Here is a 27,192-nt window from a genome sequence, read left to right as displayed (position 1 = left end):
TCCCCCATTGAGGGGCTCTGCGGCTAGGGGGGAAGAGAGGAAAAGCAGCAGCCCTTTCGAATCTCGGTGGCGCCGCGTGAGCATTCCTCGCCTTCAGCCGAGCTCGTGCGCGTAGTCGGACGCCCTGTCTGCCAGCGGCCAGCTGAACGGCGGTTCGCCTCGCTTGCCGTAGACGCCACACACACTGCCGCTCCCAGCAGAGCATTAGTGCGTCAGGTGACGCCTGGCATGTGCGAACTCCCCGGGAGCCACTGCCCAGCATAGCCATGCGAGAGCCTCGTAGAATGACCTGGTCGCAGTTCAAAGGATGGGCCGCCTGTCTTCGAAAAGGTCGGTGCAGAGATTTGCTCCTACTTCGCAGCAACACTGCGGTTGTTCTGGTAGCACAGTATGCGCGCGAGGAATATCGCGTCCCAGATGCTGCGATTAATTTTCGCGCGGTGCTTTACCCAGCTACGCACGTGTAAACGGTCGCCTCGTTGTTGCCGCGGCCGCGGAAACGACGGGCATTATATAACGTCCAGTTTCTGTGACGGCGTGATGAAAAATCGTAGCTGCGTGAAAACATCGCGCGCATTTTGCTGCGTGTACAAATTTCGGTTGATTTTGTAGGCTCACTGTGTCGTAGCGGGGGGCTGGACGAAGCGCAAGAGTTGGGCGCGCGCGCGAGGACGTGAGCAGCTCACGCTGAGAGAGAATCGAGCTTGTCAAGGACGTCCAAGGCTCATGCGGTGGGCCGTGCGCATCGCGGCGAGATTGTTGAATCACTTGTTAAGCGGGAAACGCATGTGAGCGAAAAAGTGAGCGAAGCGACAAGGCGGCGCGGCGTAAGCGATCATGGTTCGCTCCGTCGCCTACTGGGGAAGACGCATGCACGCGACAGCGCGAACCGAGCGAAACGGCGACAACGCTCTGTGTAGGTTGTGTGGCTGGCATTTGGCTGGCATAGTGGCTTAATACACCGCAAAACCATTGCCAAATCCAACAACAGTCATAACGATTGCAAGAATTAACGTTATTCTGCGACAACATGGCAAAGTAAAATGTATTTACAGCAAACCGTATCGAATGTGTGTGAACTTGCACTGTGATCGGCACGAATAGTCACGTGACCCCTTGGTTCTATTGTTGTTTCGGTTGCGATTAGACGTTCTTTGAATCCTTGGCTATCCACCATTGTTCGTACAAAGCGAAATCTTTACGCGGTAATGCACAATCACAATGCCACACAGCAAAATAAAGAAAGCATGCGAAATGAGCGGCAGTGACGTACGGTTACTTCCGGGCGAACGAGCGAAATTTTCTATTTGGGCAGATCCGAGCGACGAGCCAAGCGACACATGCATTTCTGTTCGCGCGAAGGCTTCGCGCGACGCGTGCCGCCGTCGCGTTCGCGTTCGCGTGAGTTTTCGCGTGCATGCGATTCAGCCTTTAGGGGGCCGCGTCAGTTATCTAAAAACGTTGGTTTACAGCTTGTGCCACACTTCTCCAACACGTAGAAAGAGAAATTCCAAATGCACCTGTTTCTCTTTCTCGGCTGTGTTGCGGAGGTAGGCGAACTGTGTTGCGTATTTTTTTCTTCTCAACATTTTTTTTTTTTATTTTGTCAGTGTTCCCTTGCCCACTTGTGGTGATGCATCCTGGCGGTAAAGCTGAAAACTGTAGGTCACTCTTGCAGCGTGTAGCGTTTTTCTTAGCTATCGGAGCCAATTCTTCAGTTGTGACGTAAAATATTTTGCGGCTGTGTTCTCCCTCCATATGCGGCTTTCCACGCTACGTTAGCCCGTTCTTGGGAGACTCCTTGGTTACTGTGACCAGCTGGCACATGTGCCGGGGATGATACCAGTCTTCCAATGGGCACACGCTAGTCACGAACCACCCTCATCAGCACGAAGAGATTTGTAAATCACTTGCCCCAATTGTTTAGGTATGTTCTGCTTTTTGGGACGCGTGCAAGTACTCTCTTTCTTCATTTATTTAAATACCTTTGAGTGCCGACCAACCGCTTAAACTAAACAAAAACGTTTAAATCTTTTTGGTTTGTTTAAACGACTGGTCAGCGCGCGAAGATTTCCCGCAAACTTCTTTTTTATCTTTATGTGGGAAGACCTCAAAAGTCACTTCCAACGGAAGTGATTCTTGCTTTTTGTGGGGCATTTTGTAACAAAATGGACTTAAGTGGTGACAAAATCAAACCTTCTACAGAAGTGTTTGGCACTACGGTTCAAGCGTGTGAAGCTAGTTATTATAATTATTATTATTTTTTTTTTATGGAAGTAAAGCGAACAAAATCTAGCGCTACTGTGGAATGTCTTCAATAGAATACTGAGCTTTATAAAGCCGTGCAGCCAAAATACGCCGAACCCGAGAGCGCACCTGCATCATTACTCGCTGCTTTTCGTTTAACCGGCATTGCGGGTTTTCTTCTTGCGCCTGCACGCAGCGTCTCAGCCATACTTCTAGCTCTCAGCTCTGTTTGAGGCAGCAAAGTTTGAACAACTTTGCTTGCTGAGTAGAATTTGAAACTGGAGGCTGAACTTGTTTACATGATAGGAGTTATTCTTTATCGCACCCGAAGAAGCATCAAGGTATCTTTTTGTGCCTTAACAGGACAGTTTCCCCTTTGCGCGAAATATGTCACGTGTTGTGCTGGTACAATTGGAATAGTTGCTACTGCCGCTGCAGGGCTATCGCAGCTAAGCGACTTAATAGTTTGCAGTGACACACTTAACCTCCCGGATTAGGAAGCTGAGGTCGTCGAGGCCGGAGTGTACGCAGTGGAGGGAGGGCGCGTCGCAGCGGTGGCCAATTGATGTCAATCGCAGCAGATTCCGCGCCACTTTTTCCGCAGCCCTGACGCTCGTTCGGCCCATTCGTGGCGCACGCCATGAGCACACTAGCGAGGAGAACCTTCACTGGCGACCTCCTTGCGTGTTTAGGACCTCTTTATTGTGCTGACTGCCGGCCCAACACGCTTCAATGAGCGCCATGGAGGCAGGCGCCTCTGCTTGTATGACAAATGTGACCGTGCAACGCGCGTCTCTGCCGAACATGGCGCTCTCAGGTGAAGCGCTCTCCTCTTGCTGGCAACGGTAGCAAGCCCCAAGTTGGTAGAGCCAGGCGCGAGTGGTGGATATTTTCTGCACTTGCAAACGCCGCTCAACGCAAGTAACGTCATTATAACAAGTTGATCAGTATGGGCGGTTTTCATGAAAACCGCGCATAAACTTGCCTGACTGAGGAAAAGACTTGATCGGTGCTCCTTACTTTCTCCGTTCTATGCATTCCTCTTCATTTCATACATTGCGTACTGTCTTCCGTGAAAACACTATTCAAAGCTGTCCAGGGAGGAGGCCCTAAGAGGGACAAAGCGCCGTCCCCTTTCTGAGCGTCCTCTGCACACGACTGACCTTGAAGACAACTCGCGACCGTCTCGAGTTCACGTTGATCCCGGGCGTCAGCTTACGGCCGTTTTGGCATAGAATGGATTCACCCAGTTTCAGGAAAGAATTAAGAGAAAGAGGGTGGGGGGAATTCAAGTTCCATTTTTAAAGGTATGACGCGACATCTTTTGGCTCCCGTTTGCTGGCCTCCCTTGCGGATCCTCGTTCGCGTCCATTCATTTGCTATTCGCTTCATCACTTTTTTTTTATTTCTTCCTCCTATGATCTCGCGCATGTTCATTAGCATACAGACATAAGCTACACAATTATGTGAAACACCACCCGACATAGATATAAATACCTGTCTACTTAGGACAGGTAGTAACCGCAGATCCAGACCATGACAAGGAAATATTAAGGTGAATAAGACTGGGGATGGAGTGAATTTGGCAAGCATTCGCAGATTATGACTAGCAGCTTACCAGTGTCGCTCAAGAGGAAAGTATACAACAGTTGCATCTTACCTGTACTCACCTATGGGGCTGAAACGAGTAGGCTAACGGAAAGGGTTCTACTTAAGTTAACGCAACGGGCTATGGAACGAAAATTGGTAGGTGTAGCGTTAAGAGACAGGAAGCGCGCCGAGTGGTTCAGAGAAATAACTCGAGTTAATGACATTCGAATGTCATTAACTCGAGTTATTTCTCTAGTGGAAATCAAGAAGAAGAAATGGGCAGGGCATGTAGTGCGTAGAGAAAACAACCTACAAATGGATGCAGCTAGCACAGTTAAGTGGAGGAGTATGGGAAGGAAAGCGTAGTAGGGGGCGGCAGAAAGTTAGGTGGGCGGATGAGATTAAGAAGTTCGCAGGGGTCAAGTGGGTGCAGCTAGCACAGAACCGGGTTAAGTGGAGAAATATGGGAGAGGCCTTCGCCCTGCAGTGGGTGTAATCAGGCTGATGATGATGATGATGCAATAAAGAAAAAAAAAGCTGGCGTGGTGGAGTGGTTAGCGTGCTCGTCTCGCACCCCGGAGGCCCACGCTCGATTCCTCAGGTCGGCGATTTTTCCTATTTGTTTTTATTTATTAATACTTCTGGGATTTTTCGCTCACGGCCAACGCCGGACGACGCGGGACGGCGGTCGCCGACGACGACACCGACTTTTCTGCGACACGAGGCCCTTAACGCTACCGCGTTAAAAGTGGCATCGAAGCATTGCGCAATTACGAGCTGGTGTGCAAGGTGTTCGTACGATGTAACAGCAACGCCTTACCCTCTAGCACTTACGTTGAGAGGGTGTTCAGTGTAGCGACTGATATCTTCACAAGGAAACGTTGCAAAATCAGCAGTGGCGGCATTGAAAAACAACCCCTGTTTAAAACTAACAACGTGTAAAAACTTTTTAAGCAAACCGCTCAAGTTTATTGCAGTTTGAGTGAGCTTGTGTTAATAAGGCAATAAATTATAAATTTAAAGTAGCTAGCGCACTTGTAATCGACTACTGTTCTGTAATCATTTTTTCTGGGGCTGTAACTGATGACTTTAATGGGACACGTTTCAGATGGAGCAATTGTAATTGTAGTCGGTTGCTCACTTTCGCTAATGTTTACGAGACTGGCGCACCTTATTCAAGCATTAGCCTAACCACGTACGCTAAATGCCTGACCACGCTGAATCGACCGTTGTTATTATTATCATCATCATCGTTGCGGCATGGTCACTGTATACAGTTGCGGAGAAGAAACGCCCGTTGCTGGCACGCAGTATGGTTAGCTCAAGCCAAGCAAAGGCCCCAGAGTTGGTCGCGCGAATCAAACTTTGAAACACTGAGAAGGTAATGCTCGTAGCCGATAAACCTGATTAATAATTTCTTGACTGCCGCAGTGTTGCAGTCACGTTTAAGGCTTGCGGGGGGTCCACCCTTCTGTATGGTACAGTTTGGACAATCGATACTTAGCACTGTCATGTTCGCCCTACTTTAATTACTCTGACTGTCCTCTACTCAATCCTACGGTTCATTTTCGGAACAGTCCTGCTTGTCAGGCGAGCCTTCCGCTCTTTTTCTCTCGTATGATGTTTCTGTGCAACGATAAAACCTACCCCCCCCCCCCCCCCCCCCCCGTTTTTCTTTTTTCATTCCTTATTTCGTGGGCCGGCAAAAAAAACTTCGAATTTTCGATCGTCTTTGTTCTGCAGGATTATGTCATTGCGATAATTGTATGCGCACCAGACAGTCGGAGAAGAAAAGCGATTCGAGGCTTATTAATGACCTGACTGACGTCCCATGCATAACAAAACAAAGAGAACTAAATTTGGGGAGCCCGAATGTTCCTTCTCCGTATTGTGGAAGGATTGCCTTGAGAGGGGAGGGGACTGGGCTCACCCTTGTCCTAATCGTCATAAACGTGGTCTGTCATGGTCTTTAGTGTAAACCCCCCTCCCCTTCCTCCACCACCATTTCTGAGAAAACAAATGATACACTTTGCTACATATCCAACGCTGAATGTAGTAAAGGAGCCTCCTATAGTGTCTTGAAAAGGACGTCAATTTTCAACTGAAGACAGTGCCTGTCCTATAAGCCTAACCTTGGAACGCCGCCATCTTCCCATCTTCCCAACTGAAAAACAAAAAATTATCATTAAATAGTTCAAAAGCAATGCAGCGAGTGGGAGTCTGTATTTTCTAGCCTTTAGGATGCCATTCTTCCACAGCTTCTTCAGGCGAAAGTTTAGCTATAGTGCCTAGAATATATTCTAAGCACTACAGTTTGGCGGTCAAGTCAAAGGGGTGTCATATGGTAATGGCTACAAATGTTCAATGCCAGCCTCAGTGACAGCGAACGAAAACCATAAAAAAAGAAAAGTGACTGAATAGAGAGGACCGGCAGAAGCGAGTGTATCGATAAAGTTTAAAGATGCACATGTGAAAACGAGAGATAACAGCTTGGGAACTTTACGGACACAGGAAATAAGAGATGAAAAAAACGCCAGTGAGGGGGGGGGGGGGGGGGGCGTAGTGACCCTCAGTGCCAGGAGACGCGTTCGACCCACACGGGCCAAATCCATATATACTGTCTTGAAGATTTAACCTACAGATATTGTGCGCTGAACTGTGGAAAGGTTGAAATTCAAATAAAAAAGGTTTCACACGCGTAGTCACATTTGGTTTAGTTTGGTTTGTGAGGTTTAACGTCCCAAAGCGACACAGCCTATGAGAGACACCGTGGAAGGCTCCAGAAGTTTCGACCACCCGGGGTTCTCTAACGGTCACTGACATCGCACAGCACACGGGCGCCTTGATCTTCGCCTCCATCGAAAAGCGGCCTCCGCGGCCGGGATTCAAGCTTCGTGATCACTGAGCCGCCGCAGGGAGCTTCTACCGACGATTAGTTGCTTCTATCACAGACGAACAATGTGAAACAGGGGGCATTTTCACTCAGCGCCAGTCGTTTGGTGAGGGCTTCAAATGCCGACTTTTTTTTTTTTTTTTTTGTCGAGGGAAAAAAAGAGCCATATGTTTTACAGTATAATGCAACCCATACTGATACCAGGCGTTGGATGCTTGATGTTCGGTTCTAAATATTGAAGACCATAACTAAACCAGTGGGGAAAACATGTACCGTCTTCTTCTGATGTACCGTCTTTGCCGAAAGTAACCAGGCAACATGTTTTGCTTCTCGCTTATATTCTAAAGCCAAAGTTGATTTCCAGAGGATCACAACTTGCTAAGAAGTGATCAGGACAGGAGCTCGCTTTTACTTTGCACAGATTTACAGAATCAGAAGTGATACGTATTCTCTGCTACCCGTCTGAGAAGCAGAACACGCAGCCTGGTTACTTTTGGAAAAAACGGTACGTTCCGTGGTCTATACATGTTTAAAAGTTTGAATCGATTTTTAGTATCGTCGAATATGGCAGGGAATTTCTGACGGTTATTTCTATTGCGGGGTTTTGTCTGGTTTGGTTTGCTGGGTTTAACGTCCCAAAGCGACTCAGGCTATGAGAGACGCTGTAGTGGATGACTCCAGAAATTTAGACCACCTGAGGTTCTTGAACGTGCAATGACATCGCACAGCACACGGGCGCCTTGCTTTTCGCCTCCATCGAAAAGCGGCCGCCGAGGCCGGGATTCGATCCCGCGTCCTTGGGAACAGTAGTCGAGCGCCGTAACCACTGCGCCACCCCGGCGGGGTTAGGGTTTTGTCTTGCGTGACGGTTGGGCTGTTAGCGAACATGCATTTTTAGGCGCTGTATTGTGCACCTTCCAATTCCAGCTAATTGAGTACCGAGTGCGAGCTGGTTTTGTAAAAAAAAAAAAAAAAAAAAAAAAGAAAAGTAAATGTGCCGAAATTGACCTTGACCGAAATTGAAATTGACGGACATACATCAGTAACGAGCAGATATAGCGGAAATGGTACAGGCACGCATTTACAAATTATAAATTGAGAGTTCAGTAAACTTGGCGTCACAAAGGCTGGAACACGGTTGAGGACAGTTTGCGTTAAGTAACCATTTGTCACTAGCATATGGCGATTTTTGTTTTGGCTGCCGCTCGCAAAAACGCAGCAATCGAGCCCCGACCTCAAGCGCAGTGCCGATCGATCTCGAAGCTTCACTGGGTCGATCTCATTTCGCGGGAATTAGCGAGATTTTAAGCCATTCTCTTCAGCGGGATTGTTCAACTGCTTTTGCTAGTTCCGTGCATCGAGCGAGTGCATTTACTAGGCCTTGATTGCGCAATAAAGTTCGACAAACATGGCACATTGTTGTCCCAAGGATTAAAAAGAGCGATTAAGCAGCAACGACTTATACCAGTTGTCGGCTCATAATCGCCTTCATGCTGCTACATGGCCGGTGCAATAAATGCACTACCTCGCCCGGATCGTCCTGAGAACTACCACGTTCGGCACAGATGTTGTTGGCGGTGTGCGCTATTTTCGGTTGAGATGTGACTCGTCCGCCCGACGTGGATCCATGCCTCATGGTCTCTCCCGCTCTTGAGGACCCTTGGCCCACAGAAGAGCTTTTCTCTCGAAATGAAGGGGGGAGGGGGGCACCGTGTTCGCTGTGAGGGTGAGGAGTTGGATCACCACATCATCTTGCCTCAATAGCCTCACATCTCTGTAGCTCTCGCAAGGGCACTCATCAGTGCGTACGCGTAAGCGTCGGTATTGCTGCTACTATAGTGTAGTTTTCGGTTTTTATTTTCTTATTCCGCTGACTTTTTTCGGTGTTCATTTGCAAACACAACTTCCGGTTTTTTTTTTCGGTTATTATTATTATTTTCTGCTGAATAAATATCGTTTTTCATTTTTATGAGATAAAGGCATCCGTGTATAGTTAAAAGTGACGTAGTGTACATTTTGGCTTTTTTTTTTCTTGCACGTTGTTTTATCCACTTTTATTTAATGCATTGTTTCTCATATATACAGCTAAGAATCTGGAAGAAAATGCTATTGTCACGATGAAAATTAGCGTTAAGACAAAACGCATATGTAAAAGATAAATTCACACGTTTGACAAAGGAGTAATTGAAAATTATTTATTACGGTCAAATTTTTGCATAAATCAGATTACTTAAAAAAGAAACGCGCTTCTTTCGGCTTGTGTCTAAGAAATCGACCAAAGCCTGCGAGCGAAAAGAAACTGGCGGGCTTTGGTCTCCGCGATCTCCTGGATACACTTGCGCTGCAAATTCTCATGTCTGTCCTTCGCCCCTCGAAGTGCCTGCCTCGCCACAGGCACTTGCAATTGCGCTTGGCATATCTATGAGGGTCGGGAAGAACGGCTGCCATTTTCCCCCCATTCGTGATAGCATGAACAATGCGTCAAAACCCTCAACCGATGTACTTAAACCAACGATCCCACTGTCTCACATCATACACTGGATTGAATACTGTTGTAATTTTCTTCCGTCATTGAGAGTTCGTGGTGTGCATGAAAAGGTACTGACCTTTTTCGGTTTAAACGGAACTTCTTAAAATGCTTTCGGCGTACCTTTAACGGCGTTTTTCGGTTTAAACCGAGAAGTCCAACCCCCTATGTATAACTGATCTCATTGCGCATTTCAACGCTGATTCTTCATGCCGCACGGCTAAGTTACTTGACGGAATGGGCCTAAATGCACTAGGTTTTATTTCAAGGCAGAAAAGAGAAAGAAAGAAAGAAAGAAAGAAAGAAAGAAAGAAAGAAAGAAAGAAAGAAAGAAAGAAAGAAAGAAAGAAAGAAAGAAAGACCGGATAGGCGTTTCGCGTTCCTAGCTGCGTTCTCTACTTTCGATCAGTCGTGCGCGCATGTCATAGCCGGAGACGACTGCGTTGTCACGAGAGGACTGAGGACTATACTGGGACCAGAGCCTCCAGTTACTTCCCTAGTGACGTGCGGCTTTTGTGGCTTTCGGCACTGGCGGCACGCACCGAACAGAGGTGCGAAATGGGAGACGCGAGAACTGGAGACGCGGACGTCCGCTCTTCTACTTTCTGCGTCGCAGAACAGTCGCGCATAGGCAGTCGGTTGAGGGGGGGGCCATATTCGAGACGTGCGTCGGGACCTGTCGAGCCATGCGTGGGTCGAAGAGCTGCGTTCCTCTAGACCTCAGCCGAGGCCGAGGCCGTGGCCGTGGTCGTGGCCGAGGCCGACGTTGCAACTCAGGTGCGTTGCTAATTTCGCCCTGCTTTTCCCATACTTGTTCCCCAGAAATGCCGCCCCATCTATAGGCTGAGCTGAGGCGCTTGACGCGTGCTGGCAGCGGATAGAAACGATCACTCTGCAAGGTCTCTCTCCACCGCGTTTATCAGACGTTTTAGTCGAACTAAACATTTTTGAACATTTTCTTGGCAAGAGTTCTTGAACGTAATTTGTTTTATCATAATGTTTAACGTCGCGATAACAATCAATATATCTGCAGATTTACCCTCGACAGGCTTTTCGTTTTTTGATGTTAATTCTAAAAAACGGACTCCATTCGTTTACTATGACAGCTATTTGTTGTGTGCACAGCAGAGATTTCAGAAGCAAAATTTTGGTACCCGCATGAAGCTTAGAGACTTTATATTAGTATTAAAATAGTTTAAGGCGCAAAAAACAGACAAACACAAAGGTAAGTGACGGGACGAAGTCACTTACCTTTGTGTTTGTCTGCTTTTTGCGCCTTAAACTATTTTAATTATGAACCAAAACCAACTAGCCCAGCAGCAAGTGCTTTTAGATTATAGTAGTATGTTCGTAAAAGTATTTTACAATGTTCCACAGTTGCCTAACACTTACTTTAGAACGCAGCACTATTGTTTTCTGGTGAAAACTTGAACTATTTGTCGCGAATGCAAGAATAAATTTTTAAAAGCAAGTTTTTGCCCTGCGTCGGAAGCTCAGAAAATTCACATCAACACGTGTATAACAGTATCATAATATCCCGAAGTTGCTTCACAGTTAAAAGCTGTCCCAGAATCCTGGACTTGCGTGCGCCCGCGGCGGCTTAGCGTACGCAATGATCTTGTAAGGGCGGGTGAGCAAGTGCGATCCCGGGCACCTTGTGTTCGTACGCAGGCCAGCGCCATTTGCGTTGACAGTATGGCGGCGCCTTGCCCGCCCGCTTCGAGCCAGATACAGCGTCGCCGTTGCTTTCTTCGATGTAATATCTCGATTTGAATGGTTGTATTCGCTTTAATTTTTGGCATTCTCACTCCTGCTTAATGATATAGGTGGGAAATGGTCATTGTTTTTTTAGGTAAACTGGTGTTTTTGCTCTAAGCCTAACGATTTAAAGAGTACACTGTCGTCATAGCGACGACATTATGCATGTGATTTTCCAGCGTTTTGCCGGCCTTTATATTTTCATTTAATTTAATTAATATACTCTTTAGATACAAAGCCCTTGAATGTATCTTTATTGCCCCCGCCACCATCAGCAACACCATTACTAATACAGGAAAAAGCTACTTTTGACCAGAGCTAAAGAAAGTCGCGACTTGCTCTCAGGGCTCTCACACATAACGAGACCCTTTGTTTTTCCTTCATTTTCCTGATTAGCTTAACGAGGGCTTCAAATCTGACGGCCTTGACGTCATAGTTAATGCAAGAGGGTTGACACAGCTCCCACCCTCCTCCGTCAGAGCACGTTCCACGTGACGTTCGCGGTATCACAGGACGTTCCACGCCCGCCGCTATGGTCGATGGTAGCGCTGCCGAACACTCCCAAGGGTAGATTACACATAGGAAAGTGGAAGACACACCGGCTTCATGTATAGTTGTATTTTCATTCTAATTTCTAATCGATGATCTTCACGATTACATTATTACTTCACATTAATCAACACAAAACGAGAAGTTCCCTATACTTTCCTTTGTGTCATTGGCTATTGGCTCCCTGCTTGTGGCGGCGCCACAGTGTTACGCTACTTGCGCTTACCATACTCATAACGTGCGCCCATTGCAAAACGTTTGCAGGCTGTTTGTTTGCCGCGCCGCAGCGTTCCTCAAGTAAGCGTGCATGCAGTGGGGCCACATAGTGATAATAAATCAAATCACACGAGGGTTAAGTTTAAGAACCTTTTATCCGTTATTACTGACGACAAGAATGGTTTCACTTCCAGCATTCTTTTTGTTCCAAGAAGAAAAAGCGCAGAAATTCTAGAAAATGTAAAATACGACAAGAAACTGGAGGACTGCGTGTCGTCATGGCCAGAGCTTGGATATGGCGAACGCCCACGCATGTTAGGCCTAACAGCCTGCTAATCTCCAAAATGTCTGAAAAAAAAAAAAAATCAGCTAACTGTTGCTTATACCTTCTCGTGTGGATGAGAGTGCGAACAATAAACAAACGCCGCCATACAGAGCGAGCTGTCGCTTCGAAGAATGCAGCGGCAACATGTAGCGAGTACCACAGTTCCGATATGGGCGAGTAGCGCGTCGCCATGTTGTCAACGCATCCCGTCTGCGCACACTGCACTTTGTAGCGCGCGTACGGCTGCAAGACGCGCCGAGATGCATATCGTTCTGAGCATGCGCATTCGTTATCCACCGAGTCACTGCGTACGCCGAACTAAAAACTTCTATTCACTCACGCTATTTGTACCCTTAACACAGCTAACGTATCGACACGCAATAAATCAATTATTTCAACACGTTCTGCTGAGAATTTCGTTATCTATATAGCTTCCATCGCAAAGCTTCGATGCTGACGCGGAGACAACTAGTGTAGCTGCGTTTACCGTGTGCGAAATAACGACTGCATTTAGTCACCTTTCCTATATGAGCCTCGCAATTTCGCAAATGACCCTAATGATAAATCATTTTCTTATTAAATACAAATTATTCGGCCGTTCCAGTTCCTACAGGTGACGCTACGACTCCAGCGCGACGTGGCGGAAGGGGACGTGGTAGCGCCGCTACGAGGTCAAGATTGAGTAATGCGGCTCGGGGACGAGGTTCTGCGGCCCCCATGCCGCAACATCATGCCTGTACTGCCTTCAGTGGGATACAACTCAGTAACGCATCCGGAAATGCCCCTCCAGTAGCGCTATGGAGGCCCTTCGCTGGTGATGATCTCATCCTGCCCATTCCTCACAGATATCTCTCCTCGCTTATGTCCTTTCCCCATCAAACCACCTTCTCTCCTGTCAAATCTCCATTCTCTTTATTCGCCATTATGCCATTTCCCAATCACTTCGTACGCATAGCAATACGGCCCGGCCCGCTACGGCTGAAAAAGGATTTGCGCTTTTCCTTTTCCTCTGAGAAGAAAAATGAGCGTGAGTCGCTTTAGGGCGTTAAACCCCGCATATCATAAGCCAAACGGAACAGAGCATTAGCTGTCTTATCACGAGGCGGGGGATGCGTGGATCTACGCTTTACGCCTTGTCGGTCGGCACACCTACTCATCTAGACATAGTTTCCCAATCGCGAGTCTCTAAGGAAAGCGGTTTCTTCACACCGTGACATTTGTCAAGTTTGGAGTTTAGATGATCAGCCGCCCGTCTTTACCTGAGGGTATGAAATATAAGCATCATTATTATACGGCTGAAATAAATGCTGAAAGTCAAGATGCGCACCGAATGTGCACCTCAGTAATCACACATTCCCGAGCAACCTTATTTACTTTGTGAAAACTGTCGCGAACACTTGCAACCAAGGTTTAATGCGCTCTTTTTTTGCAGCGTGTTCCTGCTCTCGTGCGCGCTGCTGTTTTGCCCATTACAGCGGCTAGTTTTTAATGGAGTAACAGCAGGTGGGGGGGACTGGTAGCAGATAAGAATTCTAATGACGGCTGAAGCAAACAATGACTCATGGCATAATGACTAAGTGAGACTCGGCAGAATGTAGATGACTAAGCATGATGCAACAAATTAAAGGAGACTCGGGCTAAGCTTGGATTGTCAAAATAGAGGTCATTAAGTATGGCACAGCAAAATTAAAGATGGCCAAGTATGACTCATCAAAATTAAGTTTGGCTAAAATGACTGAGAAAAATTTAACATGACGAAGCATGACTCGACAGAATAAGGGTGACTACGAATCACTCGCCACTTAGATGAAAACATTGTTCATAGATGTCACCTAGTGTACTATACGGTAATGCGGAGCGGAGTGAGGCGCGCGCAGAACTGAAAGAAGGAAGAAAAAACGCTTTTTCTTTTCTTGTTGGAAATGCCTGGCACAAAATATATATTGCGCTTTGTATTTGCATAATATATCTCTGAGATATGAGTTCATCATTCAAACGTTACTACGCATTTTGTGCACTGGTTTCGCACTGCTGCGGTCGGTCGAAAATTGGTCCCTATCACGCTATTCGCTGTATTCCTTACATAATGAGCAAACCTCTCAAAAGGAAAGCGCTGATGACACTTCTCACTTCTTCGCTGTGAAGCACATTGGTCATGGCTGAAACGCCCTGCTGACTAAGCTAACCCACTCGACAATATTTTCAACGCTTTTCTGGTGAGAGGAACAGTTATAGCTAGCTGTTTAGAACGTTAACTTAATCCGAAATCATGAAATAATGAAAATTTTTCAGTTTCTTACGCACATCTTCACGCTGCGGCAGCCTACGATGCGGAGATCGGTCTCCGTCCCACTGCACCTGTCAACGACCATGCGGCACCGCCACCGTCGCTGGAACATGGTAATACTACTATTGCGCTTGGTCTAGCTGCTCGCTACAAACATAGCATTCTGCAAAGTATACAAAAAGTATACTGTTTCTATGTACTACGACGCCTAGTTTACAGTCGTTTTTAATTGATAAGCTAGAACCAACATGAATTAATAAAAAGTTCATGATCTTATATTTAGCGCACTTCCTTAAAATCTACCTGTACGTGACTGACATCTGCAGATTAGTTAACATTAGAACACATTTTTAATGCCTTGTGAATACATGAGCGCATTTTGACTGACGTAGTGCTTTCTGGCTAATTAAGTCCGCTGCTGCCCCGAGGAAGTAATATAGAAATCTGGTCACAAAATATACGATGCTTTATAGCCTGAGATGCGAATGGCGTGAATGGTTTCGAGCTGTATATGATGGCTACTACAAGCATCGTTCGAGCGTGAGTGATCTGCGTTACTAACTCGAATACGGCGAACACCGCGGCTCTTATTTTGCGTTGCTTGAATAGCCCTGTTGAAAGTATCCCAAATATGCCTGCACGCAGCAAATACTATAGTGAGCGCTGAGGTGGCTCGAACAGCATGAACATCATTTGCATTATTTCTTATGCTTGCCGCATCATAGGTATAACCTTTTTTCTTGATATATGGTGTTTGACCAGTCAGACGTGTAATACATGGGTACAAGCGTTAAGAATATTCAGTCTCGGCTGAATGGTAACAAATGCCGTTTTAACTGCCTAGTTTCACGACATATATTGCAAAATTGGCGGAATTGACAGTTTAGGGCTGACTTTTGCAAAATCCTTGAAACGAACTCGGTCTGCATCCTCTCTCAATGGTACTTTGTACCGAGATAGAAACAAAACCAACCTTCAACCCTCTCTTCGATATGTCCTTCGCCAGAGTATAGTCCGTAAATGAACCCGACCACGTGAAAATGAATAGCCGTCCATATTGCGTTTTTTTCTACATACAAGGCCAGCTATGTAGTTATATTTCACCAGGATGACAGATAAACCGCTTTTAGACCCCGTTTGTTTATGAAGGCTTATCGTAGAAAAATGTTTGCATGAGAATCATATGTAATTGGCCCATATTTTTGTGACAGTTCATCACTGTCCTGTACATTGGACTAGGTAAACAGTACGGCTGCTGGCGAGAAATTATCATATCGGCTGTAGTATCCCTGATAATAACCTTAACTTCGTATCTATACTTAAAAAAAGAAAACTCCGCAGATATATTTGATAGTTATAGTACCCTTTCCCTGAGGAGAGACTGAACACAGCTGCTTAGGCGGAAGTTTTTGAATACAAAAATGTGCGTGCGGCCAACTTGTTCTGGCAGAGTCTAAAATAAAGAGGTGATCCAGTATGCTGCCTGAATGTCGCGAAGACGGCGACTTCCTAAATACAGCAGCAGATATTTCAAAACAGTAGTCTGGACTTTTTTTTTTTTTTTTTTTTTTTTTTTTTTTTGCGACCATGGATAGTCTTTGCCCGATCATCCTCCGGCTGTTCATCTGTATACTATGCAGTACGTGTGACGTGATACAACCGCGGAGGGTAGTGGATCTCGTACACGATGAAGCGATTGACCCTAGCGAGCCCATCGCTGTTACTGCCGGCGTCGTAGCCGTAAGGCCATGGGGTTGTTTGGGACCGGGCTTCGGGGACGAGTCGCGTAACAGACGGAACCAGGGTGATCTTCAAGACACAGGGTTGCCTTGGCGGTGTCTGGCCGGGAGCAGGAAGGCTGCTGCAGACGTGTCAGCCGTGTCTCCCTGTCGACGCAGCGGGTTGGGGTTCCCCGACGCAATCACATCCCGTGCCAAGAGCCCCTTCTAGGCTCCGGAAACCGCAAGCGGCGGCGCTGGAAACCGCGCTAGTTCCTGCTCCGGATTTCATTTAACGCGTCCGCACGCGCATGTCGCGAAAGGGTTTGCACGCTGCCCAATGCTGCCGCCACATCACCACTGCGTGTCCCACAAAATGGACGGAAACGGTACGTGTTTACGCTGGGTGCTTACGAGTTTGGTCTGTAGCGGAAGGGCTCGATTACCGTCATGAGGAGCAGCGAGTGTTTGAACGCGACGTCGTGCCACTGCATGACGTTGCGACCGCTCTGCCGCGATTCGTTTTGTGGGCGGTTGCTATTCGGCGTCTGTTGGTTTGTTGTCGCAAATGAATAGCGATGTCCTTGATGTAACGTGTTTGGTTGACCGTAATGTATTTAGCTGAGTCTGTTGCTCTCGCTGTAACTTCGACGAGCTATATAGTTTCCAAAACGTTCGCTAGCGACAATGGCCGCTCCGCTACGCTGACTGTAGTGCGTCTTGACCTCATATCAAGTGTTTACTCCTCGAACATAGTGCAGCCGTTGTGGCGAACGATTATTCGCTCACTACCGCGTTCTGTTCTTAACGGGCATTGAACTGATGAAGCGGGAAATGCACATTGACAATTCATACTTCGGAATGACGTTTACTCTTTCTCTTTATACCTTGCGTGAAGGTTTAGTGGGATTAAGATTCATTTAATATGCATGTAAGAGGAAAGCAGACGGGCACGGAGAGAGAGAGAGAGAGAGAGAGAGAGAGAGAGAGAAAAAAGGAGCCTTTCTAATATATAGGAATGTCTTGAGTTTTCCGCCAATTTCTAACCAGTTTACCTGCCTCCCACCGGCCATGACAAATTGTCGAAATGCTTTTCGTAGGATGCCCAGCATTAATGCGCATTATTATTGCCGTGGACTTTGCTGTAATGGTCAATCACGGCGGCTTGGTTTGTTTATTCGCGTTAACGAAACTTTACATTAGCAACAATCGGTGCCATCCTTTTTTGCGGTTGTAAATTTTTTTTATTAACAAATCGCGACCACGTGGAACTTGTTAGATTAGTCGTTGGTGTCCCTTCTGTGGCAAATTTAGAAAATGTCGGCTTTTTGTTCTGTTGAGGACAGATAGAATTGTATTTTATAAACGCAGGAACTTATAAACTTCGAGCTGTAGTTCCAGAATGAGTGAGTGAAAAATTTGTGTTGTTTTCACAATGTTTCGACTCCCGGTGAAACGTGCTATAGTTCGCGCTGGTGGATTCACTGGCTCAGAAATGTATGCCTACATTCCCCTGATTGCTACGGAAAACTGGCTCGATGTCCAGGCCCCGGCAGTAACAGAGGCTGTAGATTTGAAGGGCAACAAAGCTAGGTATTGTCAGGCTGATGATGATGATGATGATGAAAGCTCGTTGGAGCAAAGCGTCTCACGATGAACCAAGTAACCATTTTTGTTTGCACATAATGGGTAGCAGCAGCTGTCAACGACGTACGTAATTTTATAGATATAGATGGGGGCGACGGACACGGAACGGGTCTATACTTTCGGAATTCGTTTTGTAGCTGGCTCTCGATATCGTGCTGTGTGCTGCTATGCGGTGTGTGTCGCAATGCGCGGGGAAGAGCAATGCGTTTTGTGTACGGATACGCCTATATCTCCTTCCGCCCCGGCAGTAGCTCCGTCATACTTGCCCCCCTTTTTCGTCCCTCTCGTGTGGCGTCTGCGTAATACTCCTCATAGTTGTACTGAGCGCTCTGCACTTTGCAGATTTTCCTGAAAATTAACGGCCTTCACCTGTGTGCCTGACTGCAAAAAGAGGCGGAAACGGGTGGTCGTTATGCACGTATCGAGGTTCTCTACTTCTCCAAGTTTAAGGTGTATAAAATTCACAAAATTAGTTCGGTTTTTGGCAATGCCCGTCCCGGGTAACGATTTGTGTTGTCTTTTTATGTCGTATAAGCGACTAAGACTACCATGTGACTCCTTTCGGCTACTATTCGAGTGCAAGTGTAAAAATGGCGTTTATCTGAATAACGTAATTTATTTGCCATGGTGGCATTCGGTTGCTGAGCAGTAGCAGGATCGAATCCTGGCTGCAGCGGCTGTTTTTGCTAAAGGCGAAAGGCAAAAACCTCCGTGCATACGAGCAGTGTGATTTCAAGTGGTTGCGTTCCAGAGCACTTCACTACGACATCCCTCATAGCCCATGTGTATGCTCTGAAGCAGTAAAGATGCCAAATTTTTTGTAGTGTGATTTTTTTTTTTTTTTGTATAATGCGTGTGGGCTAAGCATGCATGGACACCATGTGAAATTCGCTTACGTCCACTAATATATGCTTGAATTTCTTCCCTCGTGCAGTTGCGGTTTCAGTTTCATAACCTAACGGCTGTTGTGTCGCCACAAGTAGTAGGCGAAATATATGAGGCGGGGTCAGATTTCTACAGAACAGGCAAGAGTAACAGCGGTTATAGGGACATTCCCTTCTATCACTGCCAAGACCATGAGAACCAATGGTGGGCTGGTTGCTACGGAGGAGGGGGAAGGAGGTAGTGATCGTCTCTTTTGCGCTTCCTATTTCTTTGTCCAGTTAGGTACGTGCCTGGTTCACATGCTCCTTATATTCATGAAAGGTTTTTTTTTTAATTAATAGCGCTTTAATTAAGCGACCCATTTACGCGTTTTGATCTTAATCGCTGCTTCTTTCAGCTGTTCTTTCTACTCGCTCCTTGTTAGAACCTCTTTTACCTGTAGTCAGCTGTTTCAATGTGCTGACGTGTTTGGGTCGCCTCGTCGTCGCAGGGCCCGCAGACGCGTCTGGGCCGTTGCAGCGCCTGGGCATGGCGGCCGACGTGAGCACGCTGTTCTGCAACGATGGCCGTGACTGGGTCACCTACCTCACCGATTGCTTCCAGCAGCAGGAGCTCAGCGTCACCCAGGAAGCCCTGGACGCCATCTCGCTACCTTTGCCGCAGGACAGGGCCAAGGCCTTGGGCGCAGCGAAGGTGAGAGAGACGACTGATGGCCCATCAGAAATGGTCCTCGGCCGCCGCTGTAACAGGCAGTGGACTGTGTGTGACCGCTTGCCGGATTGAGCAAGTTTCCGCGCCGTCTGAATACCGGGTTTAGAGCATCGCCCTCTGGTATTGTTATCTGCCGCGGTGGCTCAGTGGTGAGAGCACCCGGTTGCTGTGGCGGAGGACTTGAGTACAATCCCGGCTGCGACGGTCACGATTCGACCGAGGCTCAACGCGAAAAGCCGCTCGTGACCGCAGTCTGAAGCCTGCAGCGTTCCTGATAGCCGGGTTTAGCGTTGTGCACGTTACAGAAAATAAGTAACCGATTACAATTACTGCGTCATTACAGAGGTCACTTATAGCATCACGCAAGTAACTGAATAATAGCAGAACAGTAACCGATTACTACTGCGTTACCTTTCTTTGAGCGTATCTGCCATAACGCAGACTCTCTCCCAAACTGCAATAAGCTATTTGGGGCTTGCTTGAAATTTTTGTTGTTAATTTTCAGCAGCAGTTGTTTTCCGAAGTGGTCGCTGATATGGCGACGTGTCCTTGTGAAGACATCAGATGATACGCTCAGCACTCTCTCAGTGTAAGCGCTGGAGGGTAGGACGGTGTTATGCGGCGTATGCTGTACCAAAGCCTTGCGCACCCGCTTGTAGTTGCACAATTCTTGGATGCCATAGCTTCTACGCCCTCAGTGAAGAACCGCGCTTGGTTGCAGAGAAGGTTGCCGAAAAGCTAAAGAAATCCAGTTCTTCGCCCAAAAGCTGGTGGAGCTGCCTGCATCGTCCGTCGATTGTGCGCGTGGTCAGCCTACAGTGTTCAGCCAAGCCGTGCGCGCACCGTCGTGTGGCCGAACAATTTGACGCAAGGACGTTGTCACTGAGGTTTCGCCCCTGTACTGTAGCCTTTTTGCAAAGAAGTAATTGGTTACTGGTAATCCCCCCCCCCCCCCCCCCCAGTCACAGAAAAATATAATTGAATTACTCGAAAGGTTACTGTTTGAAAAAGTGATGAATTGTTTTACATAAAAATGTAATTAATTACGCGTAATCAGTTACGTCCAACTCTGCCTGTGTGTCGCTTTAGTACATTATAGGTCTATTCACACTTGCGATTAGATGAGGTCGCGCAGGAGAGGAACTCGCCACTACCGATGTTCACACTTGCGACTGTCGCCTTCTCGTTCGTCAGGCACAGTTGGGTGCGATGACAGCGAACGTCGGTAGCGGCCGCTTGCCAGACACTTGAGCTTTTTCAGGCGAGGCCGTGCGCATGCCGCTCTCTCGTGTTTCCAGGAGAACGCCGACGACGAATAGACTGTGTTGATCACCGTGGTGTCAATATAAAATGTTGCACCTGCGTGAAAAACCCATTTCTCAAAAGTTCATGGTACTTACCGGATAGTCCGAACCGATAGTCCTATCTCCTCCCAGGCCATATCCTTCTCCCTGCCTTTGAATTCCGGGTGCCGTTTGTTGAAAAGATAGGGGTATTCTTTAATTGCATTGAGAAGGTGCTCGATCGAGTACTCCGGGACCTCGCTGATTGGTGAAATGGTTTGCGGCTAGTAGTCGCGCGACTGAAAATTCGAGCATGCAGTGCCCGATCGGCCCGCGGCAGTCGCTTTTGGACCAAAACGGTCGCGCGACCGCTGCTAGTCGCAAGTGTGAACGGGCCTAAACCCCACAATTTAGAGTGTACTCTTGCCTGCTTAAGGTATTGATATGTTGTTTGCTCGGGTCGGCCTTTTCTTTTTTGGTGCCGTATTTGTGTGGTTAGCAGGTGAAATTTGTTGTTTGTTTCTTTAAAGAAAAAAAAAAGAACACATAGCGCAGACCAGGAGGCAGCCTATATTTATTGCCTTAATGCTGCTATGCAACATATATGTTTTTGCGTGACTGAAGGAGAAACGAACTTGGGAAATGATCGAGAGAGCCATGTATGCTAAGGCTGTGACCGACCTCGCGCTGCTCGTTTTCAGCGCTTCCAACCTGCTGTTAACACGCAGCATGCGCCTGTTACAGCCCAACGCGCTACTTATCTCTTTAGACCTACACCCTTTAACGATAGGCTTGTTTTATCTGTACGGGTTAGGATTAGCGACTGTCGGTCCCAGCGCCAGGGCATTCCAGTTTGTCGCTGCGTCCTAATGCATATCTGCTCCAGGGCCCCGCGGCAGCCCTATCAGGCGGAAAAGCGCGCGACAAAAGGTCGAAAAGCGGTTTTCGAAAGTCGTAGATGGCTTATTTTGCGCGACCCCCCCCCCCCCCCCCCTTCCCACCCAAAGAAAAAAAAGAGAAGAAAAGAGTTAGAAATATCTCGATAATTTTAAGCACGCTGCCTGCCGTGTGACATCATGAAAAAGTGCATTGTGATGGATCCTGTCTAACGTTGTACAACACACTCGCGGTGCATAGAGCGATGACGAGGTGGTGACTTACGACATCATCAGCTGAGCACCACGGAGTGCGCTGTCAGTTTAAGAAAAAAATAAAAAAGCCGTTTCAGGATGTCTGTGGAGCAGCTTTTTACACATTTCCTGCGCACCCAGTCGTTGCTTGACGATGATTTATCGATTGGCCCTCTAGCCCCCTGCCCCAGGGCACGCGGTAAGGCGTTTATTCCCCGTGAGCTTAAAAAAGCAATAGTAATAAGAAAACCAATAGGACGCATTCTGCCCGATATTAAATTATTCGCTCCGCGGCCGGTAGCTGCAGCGTATCTGGTTTCCTCGTAGAAGGGGGAGATGCGAGACCGGGCATACAAGGAACGCGCGGGGTTCCTCTAGCATCGCGCTGTATCAATGACAGGGGCGGCTTCTCGGGCGTCGTCACGGTTACGGTCACCCGCTCCTCAGGAATGCCTCCGCGAAATGACACTCGCTGCGTGACTGAGTTTTCTTTGCCCTCGTGCGCTGCTGCGAGCGGCGAGGTATTCTCGGATTTGCGTCTTCCTTTTTTTCTCTCGCGCATGCAGAGGGTTTTCTTTTCATGTGCATATTTTCGCCACGTATTCTCTTCGGCGCCGCCTCATCGTCATCGCGGAGTCTTTCAAAGCGTGTCGGAGCCACGGATTACTCGGACGTATAGTACATACATATCATGCGTATTTTCAACCATAGCTTCAAGCTGTCACCAGATTAAGTTCAGTACTTACTGTCATTGCCCGTGCATCAACTTTGATTCTTCGTCGCTAAATTTCATGCTGATAAAAACAGTAACATGCAAAGCAAATTGTAGTGCCAATGCACTATTTCACGAGGTCTAACCGGGCCTTCAAGATCTGCGCCACAGATACTGCGCCTTTCCTTTCCTGTAAACCAATTGCCAATGAAAAATAAAAATAAATAAAGCAACAAAATAAGTTTAAAAATAGAAAAAAAAAAGAAAATTTAATTAAAAACTCTAAAATGTTAAACGGCAGACCACGCCAGGATGGCGAGTGAACCGGGGAAGAGGCGCGCCGGGCCCGGCGGGCTGAGTTGGAACGGGAGAGAAAAGGCCGTGAACGTGAACGCGTTGCCTAATGTGGGTATATCCGAAGCGCAACCAAATCGAAACTTACCGCAAAAAGAAAAAAAGAAAGCAAATACCGACCAACAGCTAAACCGAATTAAACCGAGTTTTCGCACGCCTAACCGTAATCCTTAATTTAGAACGGTCGACGAATGTCTTTGTCACAGATTTTTTCTTCTCGCTGTTTAGACTGGTTAACTGTTTTTTTTTCTTTTTGGACTCGCGTGAGGAAGAAATAAATCAGGCAAGCTCTTAGGTTTGTCGCATTAGTGCTTGTGTTAGTTAGCACTTGCCGCTGCATCCTAGCTGCCAAGAGAGCATCTGCGCGCCTGTACGTGCTAGCACCCCTGTCATCCCCGTGCCGCTCTGCAGGTTTGTGCAGGCGTGCTAATTCATAGCCTCATAGGTAGGGCCAATCTTTGGTCTTGCCGCCAACCAGCTCGCTTTCGCACTTCATTTCCTGGCTCCGTATCTGCTTTTGGCCCAGGGCGCCCGCTTTTATAAAACTTCATCTTCTACCCTCCCCCTTTAATCCCCCTTTCCCCTTCCCCAGTGCAGGGTCAGTTCAGTTCAGTCGTTCAGTCGTGTCCGACTCTTCGTGACCCTATTGATCATGTCACGCCACGCTTTCTGGTCTCTCACTATCTTCCTAACATCACATAACTTCATCTGCAGTGCTTCGAGGATGCCACCTAACCATTGCGTTCGCTGCCTACCCATTCTCCGGCGACCCTCAACCTTCCCCAACATCAAATCTTTCTCCAGCGACTCCTCTCTTCTCATCAGATGACCAAAGTAGCTGAATTTGACCCTCCAATGAGCAGTCAGGGTTTATGGTCGACAATATCGACTGATTTGATCTTCTGGCAGTCCAAGGAACTCTCAAGAGTCTTCGCCAGCACCACTATTCAAACGCGTCAATTCTTCGGCGGTCAGCCTTTTTCACAGTCCAACTGTCGCATCCATACATCACAACTGGAAAGACCATAGCACGAGTTATACGGATCTTGGTTGGCAGACTAATGTCTCTGCTCTTTACTAGGCGGTCAAGGCTAGCCATGGCTCTCTTTCCCAGAAGCAGGCGTCTCCTAATTTCATGGCTGCAGTCTCCTTCCGGGGTAATCTTGGAGCCCAAGAAGAGAAAATCTGTCACAACCCAGTCAGTGCAGGGTAGCCAACCGGAATTCATTTTTTCTGGTTAACATCCCTGCCTTCCGCTCTCCTTTTCTCCTCCTCCTCCTCTGTACGTGCGTGCGCAAGGCGCGACCGTGTAGTAACAGACGGCACAAAATGATTACACACTGAACGGTGTAAAGTTTTATTCCAAATAAAAACCAAATAAGGTTGAGGGGCTGAGCTTATTATTATTATTATTTTTTTTTATCAGTAGAAGCGTTTGACCTTCGTTGGATAAGCTTGCGAGCAGTAATTGGAAATGAGTTACGAGGAGGAAACGACAGGACAGGGTAAATGTCGTTATAAGTTGCAATAAAGGGATATCGACCCGAGACAGATCGGCTCTGACCCGAGTCCCTGGCGATATCGGCGTGCCATCTCCGAGAGCGTTTCTGCGAACTGCGGCAGTTTGACTGCGAATTTTATTAGGCTAGCGAAGCATCAACTAAACTTTTTGAATGGGTCCTATATATATATATATATATATATATATATATATATATATATATATATATATATATATATATATATATATATATATATATATATATACAGGAGAATGGGCTTCCTGAAGCAGAAAGATTCTCTTGATCACAGAGAGCGGGCCTCACTGTCTGAAGAGTGAACTATCGAGAGCGTTCGATTGTAGAGTTGGGTGCGGTATCTCGCCTTGTGCGTGCGTGCGGGCGCATTGTGTTTCGGGAGGCGGAGGAAGAAGGGTGGGGAGACGAAGTAAGTAGGGTCATTGAAAATAGAGCCGTTGGCACCGAAAAACAATTCATTACCAGCCGGTCTTGTCGCGTGAGAAGGAGCTTCTCTTGGAGAAAAATCCGTTCTTTGGGCTTCTTCGAGGCCGTTGTGACAGGCATGTCGAAGCGACTAGTTGAGCTCCGCTTCGTACGTTTCGTGGAGCACTGGGAAAAACGTGGCACTTCGACAGCGCAGCAGTGACGCGAAACCAGCGTCCAGGATGGAGCGTGCTCAGAGCCTTTCTGTTGTCGGTCTAGTTTGTGTGTGTTTTAGACCTGACCAAAGAGGCGTTAACGGCCTCACGGAACACAATTGGTATGGTGCTTTTGGGTTGAACAGAAACATCTCTTCTAGCCGCCGTTTTTGTGCGCGTCTGTTTCCCGGTCAGTTCTCTGCTCAAGTTCAGGAGAATGTATTGCAACCGCACATTGCAATTTTTCCGTACTGCGGCCTCTCGCTGCGGCGCTCGTTCTCTACCCAGAATAAGTCCCCCGGTTTCCTCCTTTTGGGGCTTTTTGACCCTCAGTTTTCTGTGCGCGTTCCTCTCCGTTCCTGCGCATTTTTTTCCTCGCGCGGAAAAGGCGACACGCCCGCTTTGGTTCTTTCCAACCACGCAGGACTCGGTTTAGGCATCCAGTGGTATCGGGCGTGGGCAGGTTCGCGAGCGGCGCGCCTTTCTTTAACTGGCGTTAGGACTGCACCCATGGTTTCTTGAAGCTTCTGTCCATATTAACGCGACAAAAATACATGGGGCCCAAACTACGTGCACCCTTACCCTGTCCATTGTGTGTGTAGACTCTAAGTTTTCATACATATTAACGAGGCTAAAGTAAAAAAAAAAAAAATTGTTCCCCACAAAAATTACCCATAACTCGAGTCAGCCATATTAACGACGGTCGTATTAAAGGGACACGAGAATATTACTTTCGAGTCTGTTTTATTCTTAGCGCAGATATATAGCTGCTTGTTTACTTTCTGAGATTCCCACATGTATGTTTGATTTATTGATATTTGTTCCCCTCTTCAAGAAACAAATTAAATTGGAGGAGATGTTATGTGAACAATATTCAGGGCATTTTTTTTAATGTTTACACATATTTATTTCAAAAGCGGAGAGATACATTAGTGCGGCCTGTGTAGGTGAAGCAATTCGGACATTACACACGGAACAGCTAGAGCTTATTAAATAAATAATTGATGAACGGTAAGTAACTAATGATCTTTTTTGCATTTTATTTTAGGAAGCAAGAATACATTATGAAATTAAATGCCAATAACATTTGAAGGCGAGCCCGGTTTTTAAATTTTCTTAACGAGTAATGTACTTCGAAACGTCGAAAGTGAAGTAAAAAGCGCATATGGAAGCTTTTTGCGTTCCCTTTCCGCATTGAATAAAATGGCGACGTCTGCACTTTTTGTGGATCAAATACACTCGCCGCTCATGCATTTGGTGATCTCGATTCGAGAAGTTTACCTGATTTCGGCGGCAATACTATGTGCAGCGACACCATTTAACCAATGCGGGGAAGCCAACTCAACGAACTTTTAAATGCGGATTTTTGGCGTCTGATATTTCCAACCACACTGCCGATTAAGAAAAAAAAATACAGACTATCAATGACAGTCGTTCAGGATGAAGGCCTGACTGTTATTTTTCTCCAGCGTACAGTATAGATATATGTTGTCGCGTATTTAAAGAAATGAGATACATTAATGCTCATTTGGAAATCATTTATTGTGACCTGGCAGTTTCCGTTTAGGAAACCTCCGGCCACCCATGTCAGTTGCCTATACTGCCACCTGTGAGAGGAATGCTCGGGATTTCTGGAGGCCGTCAGGTTTAAAACGGCCGGGGGTAGTGCAGTGGCCCCGGTGTGTTCATCCTTCCATATTCTCCTTCCAACTTGACCGCGCCATCTGGTCTAGACATGTCGCACAAACCGCCATATCTCCTGGCAACCACTGCCAGAGGCTCACCGGAAAATTTTTGGCGCTGCGATATGCTTCAGACGGTTGACGCCGCCGATGTCAAAGCTGTTGGTTTAGTATTTATCGGTTAAAAATCGTCCACTTTTTGAATCCTTGCAAACATGAAATATCCGCGTTGCTATCCAATCCCCCTCATCAACGTCACCGCCGCATCATGCTATCGTAGTTTTCTAAATAAAAATCTGTGAACGAAAAAAAAAAGGAGGAAAAAAAAACACACCCGGTTTAGCTGCACGGCCTGGGTTATGAAAACATATATGATCAGATGCTATCAATTTCAACTGTGCTGTCAAGTAACTTTTGCTTTGGCCAGGGCCACCAACGCCAACTGGCCCGCCAGTTGGTCCGAGGCCGGCCAAACACGCCACTTTGCGTGAGTAAGGCGTATTCCTGATGTATTTGGTGA

General features: G+C 47.1%; 1 protein-coding gene across 6 annotated transcripts in view; it reads left to right on the top strand.

Annotated features, from left to right (window-relative positions):
• stumps (DBB domain-containing protein stumps) overlaps positions 1-27,192 on the top strand; it is a 152,925-nt gene that overhangs the window by 72,838 nt on the left and 52,895 nt on the right. For 4 of the 6 annotated variants that reach the window (XM_084587946.1, XM_084587941.1, XM_084587940.1 and 1 more), the window contains exon 2: positions 19,133-19,335. In XM_084587946.1, the coding sequence (XP_084444072.1) occupies positions 19,171-19,335 (165 nt within the window). In that variant the 5' untranslated portion in view covers positions 19,133-19,170. Of the gene's footprint in view, positions 1-112; positions 331-16,406; positions 16,500-19,132; positions 19,336-27,192 lie in introns of those variants that run through there. The other 2 variants (XM_084587943.1, XM_084587944.1) reach the window with 2 other exon arrangements.

The sequence above is a fragment of the Amblyomma maculatum genome, chromosome 1, assembly GCF_055883805.1.
Source record: "Amblyomma maculatum isolate TAMU_Amacu chromosome 1, ASM5588380v1, whole genome shotgun sequence".
NCBI lineage: Eukaryota > Metazoa > Arthropoda > Arachnida > Ixodida > Ixodidae > Amblyomma > Amblyomma maculatum.
Note: the sequence above shows the minus strand (reverse complement) of the source record. Positions and strands in the feature narration are given on the sequence as shown.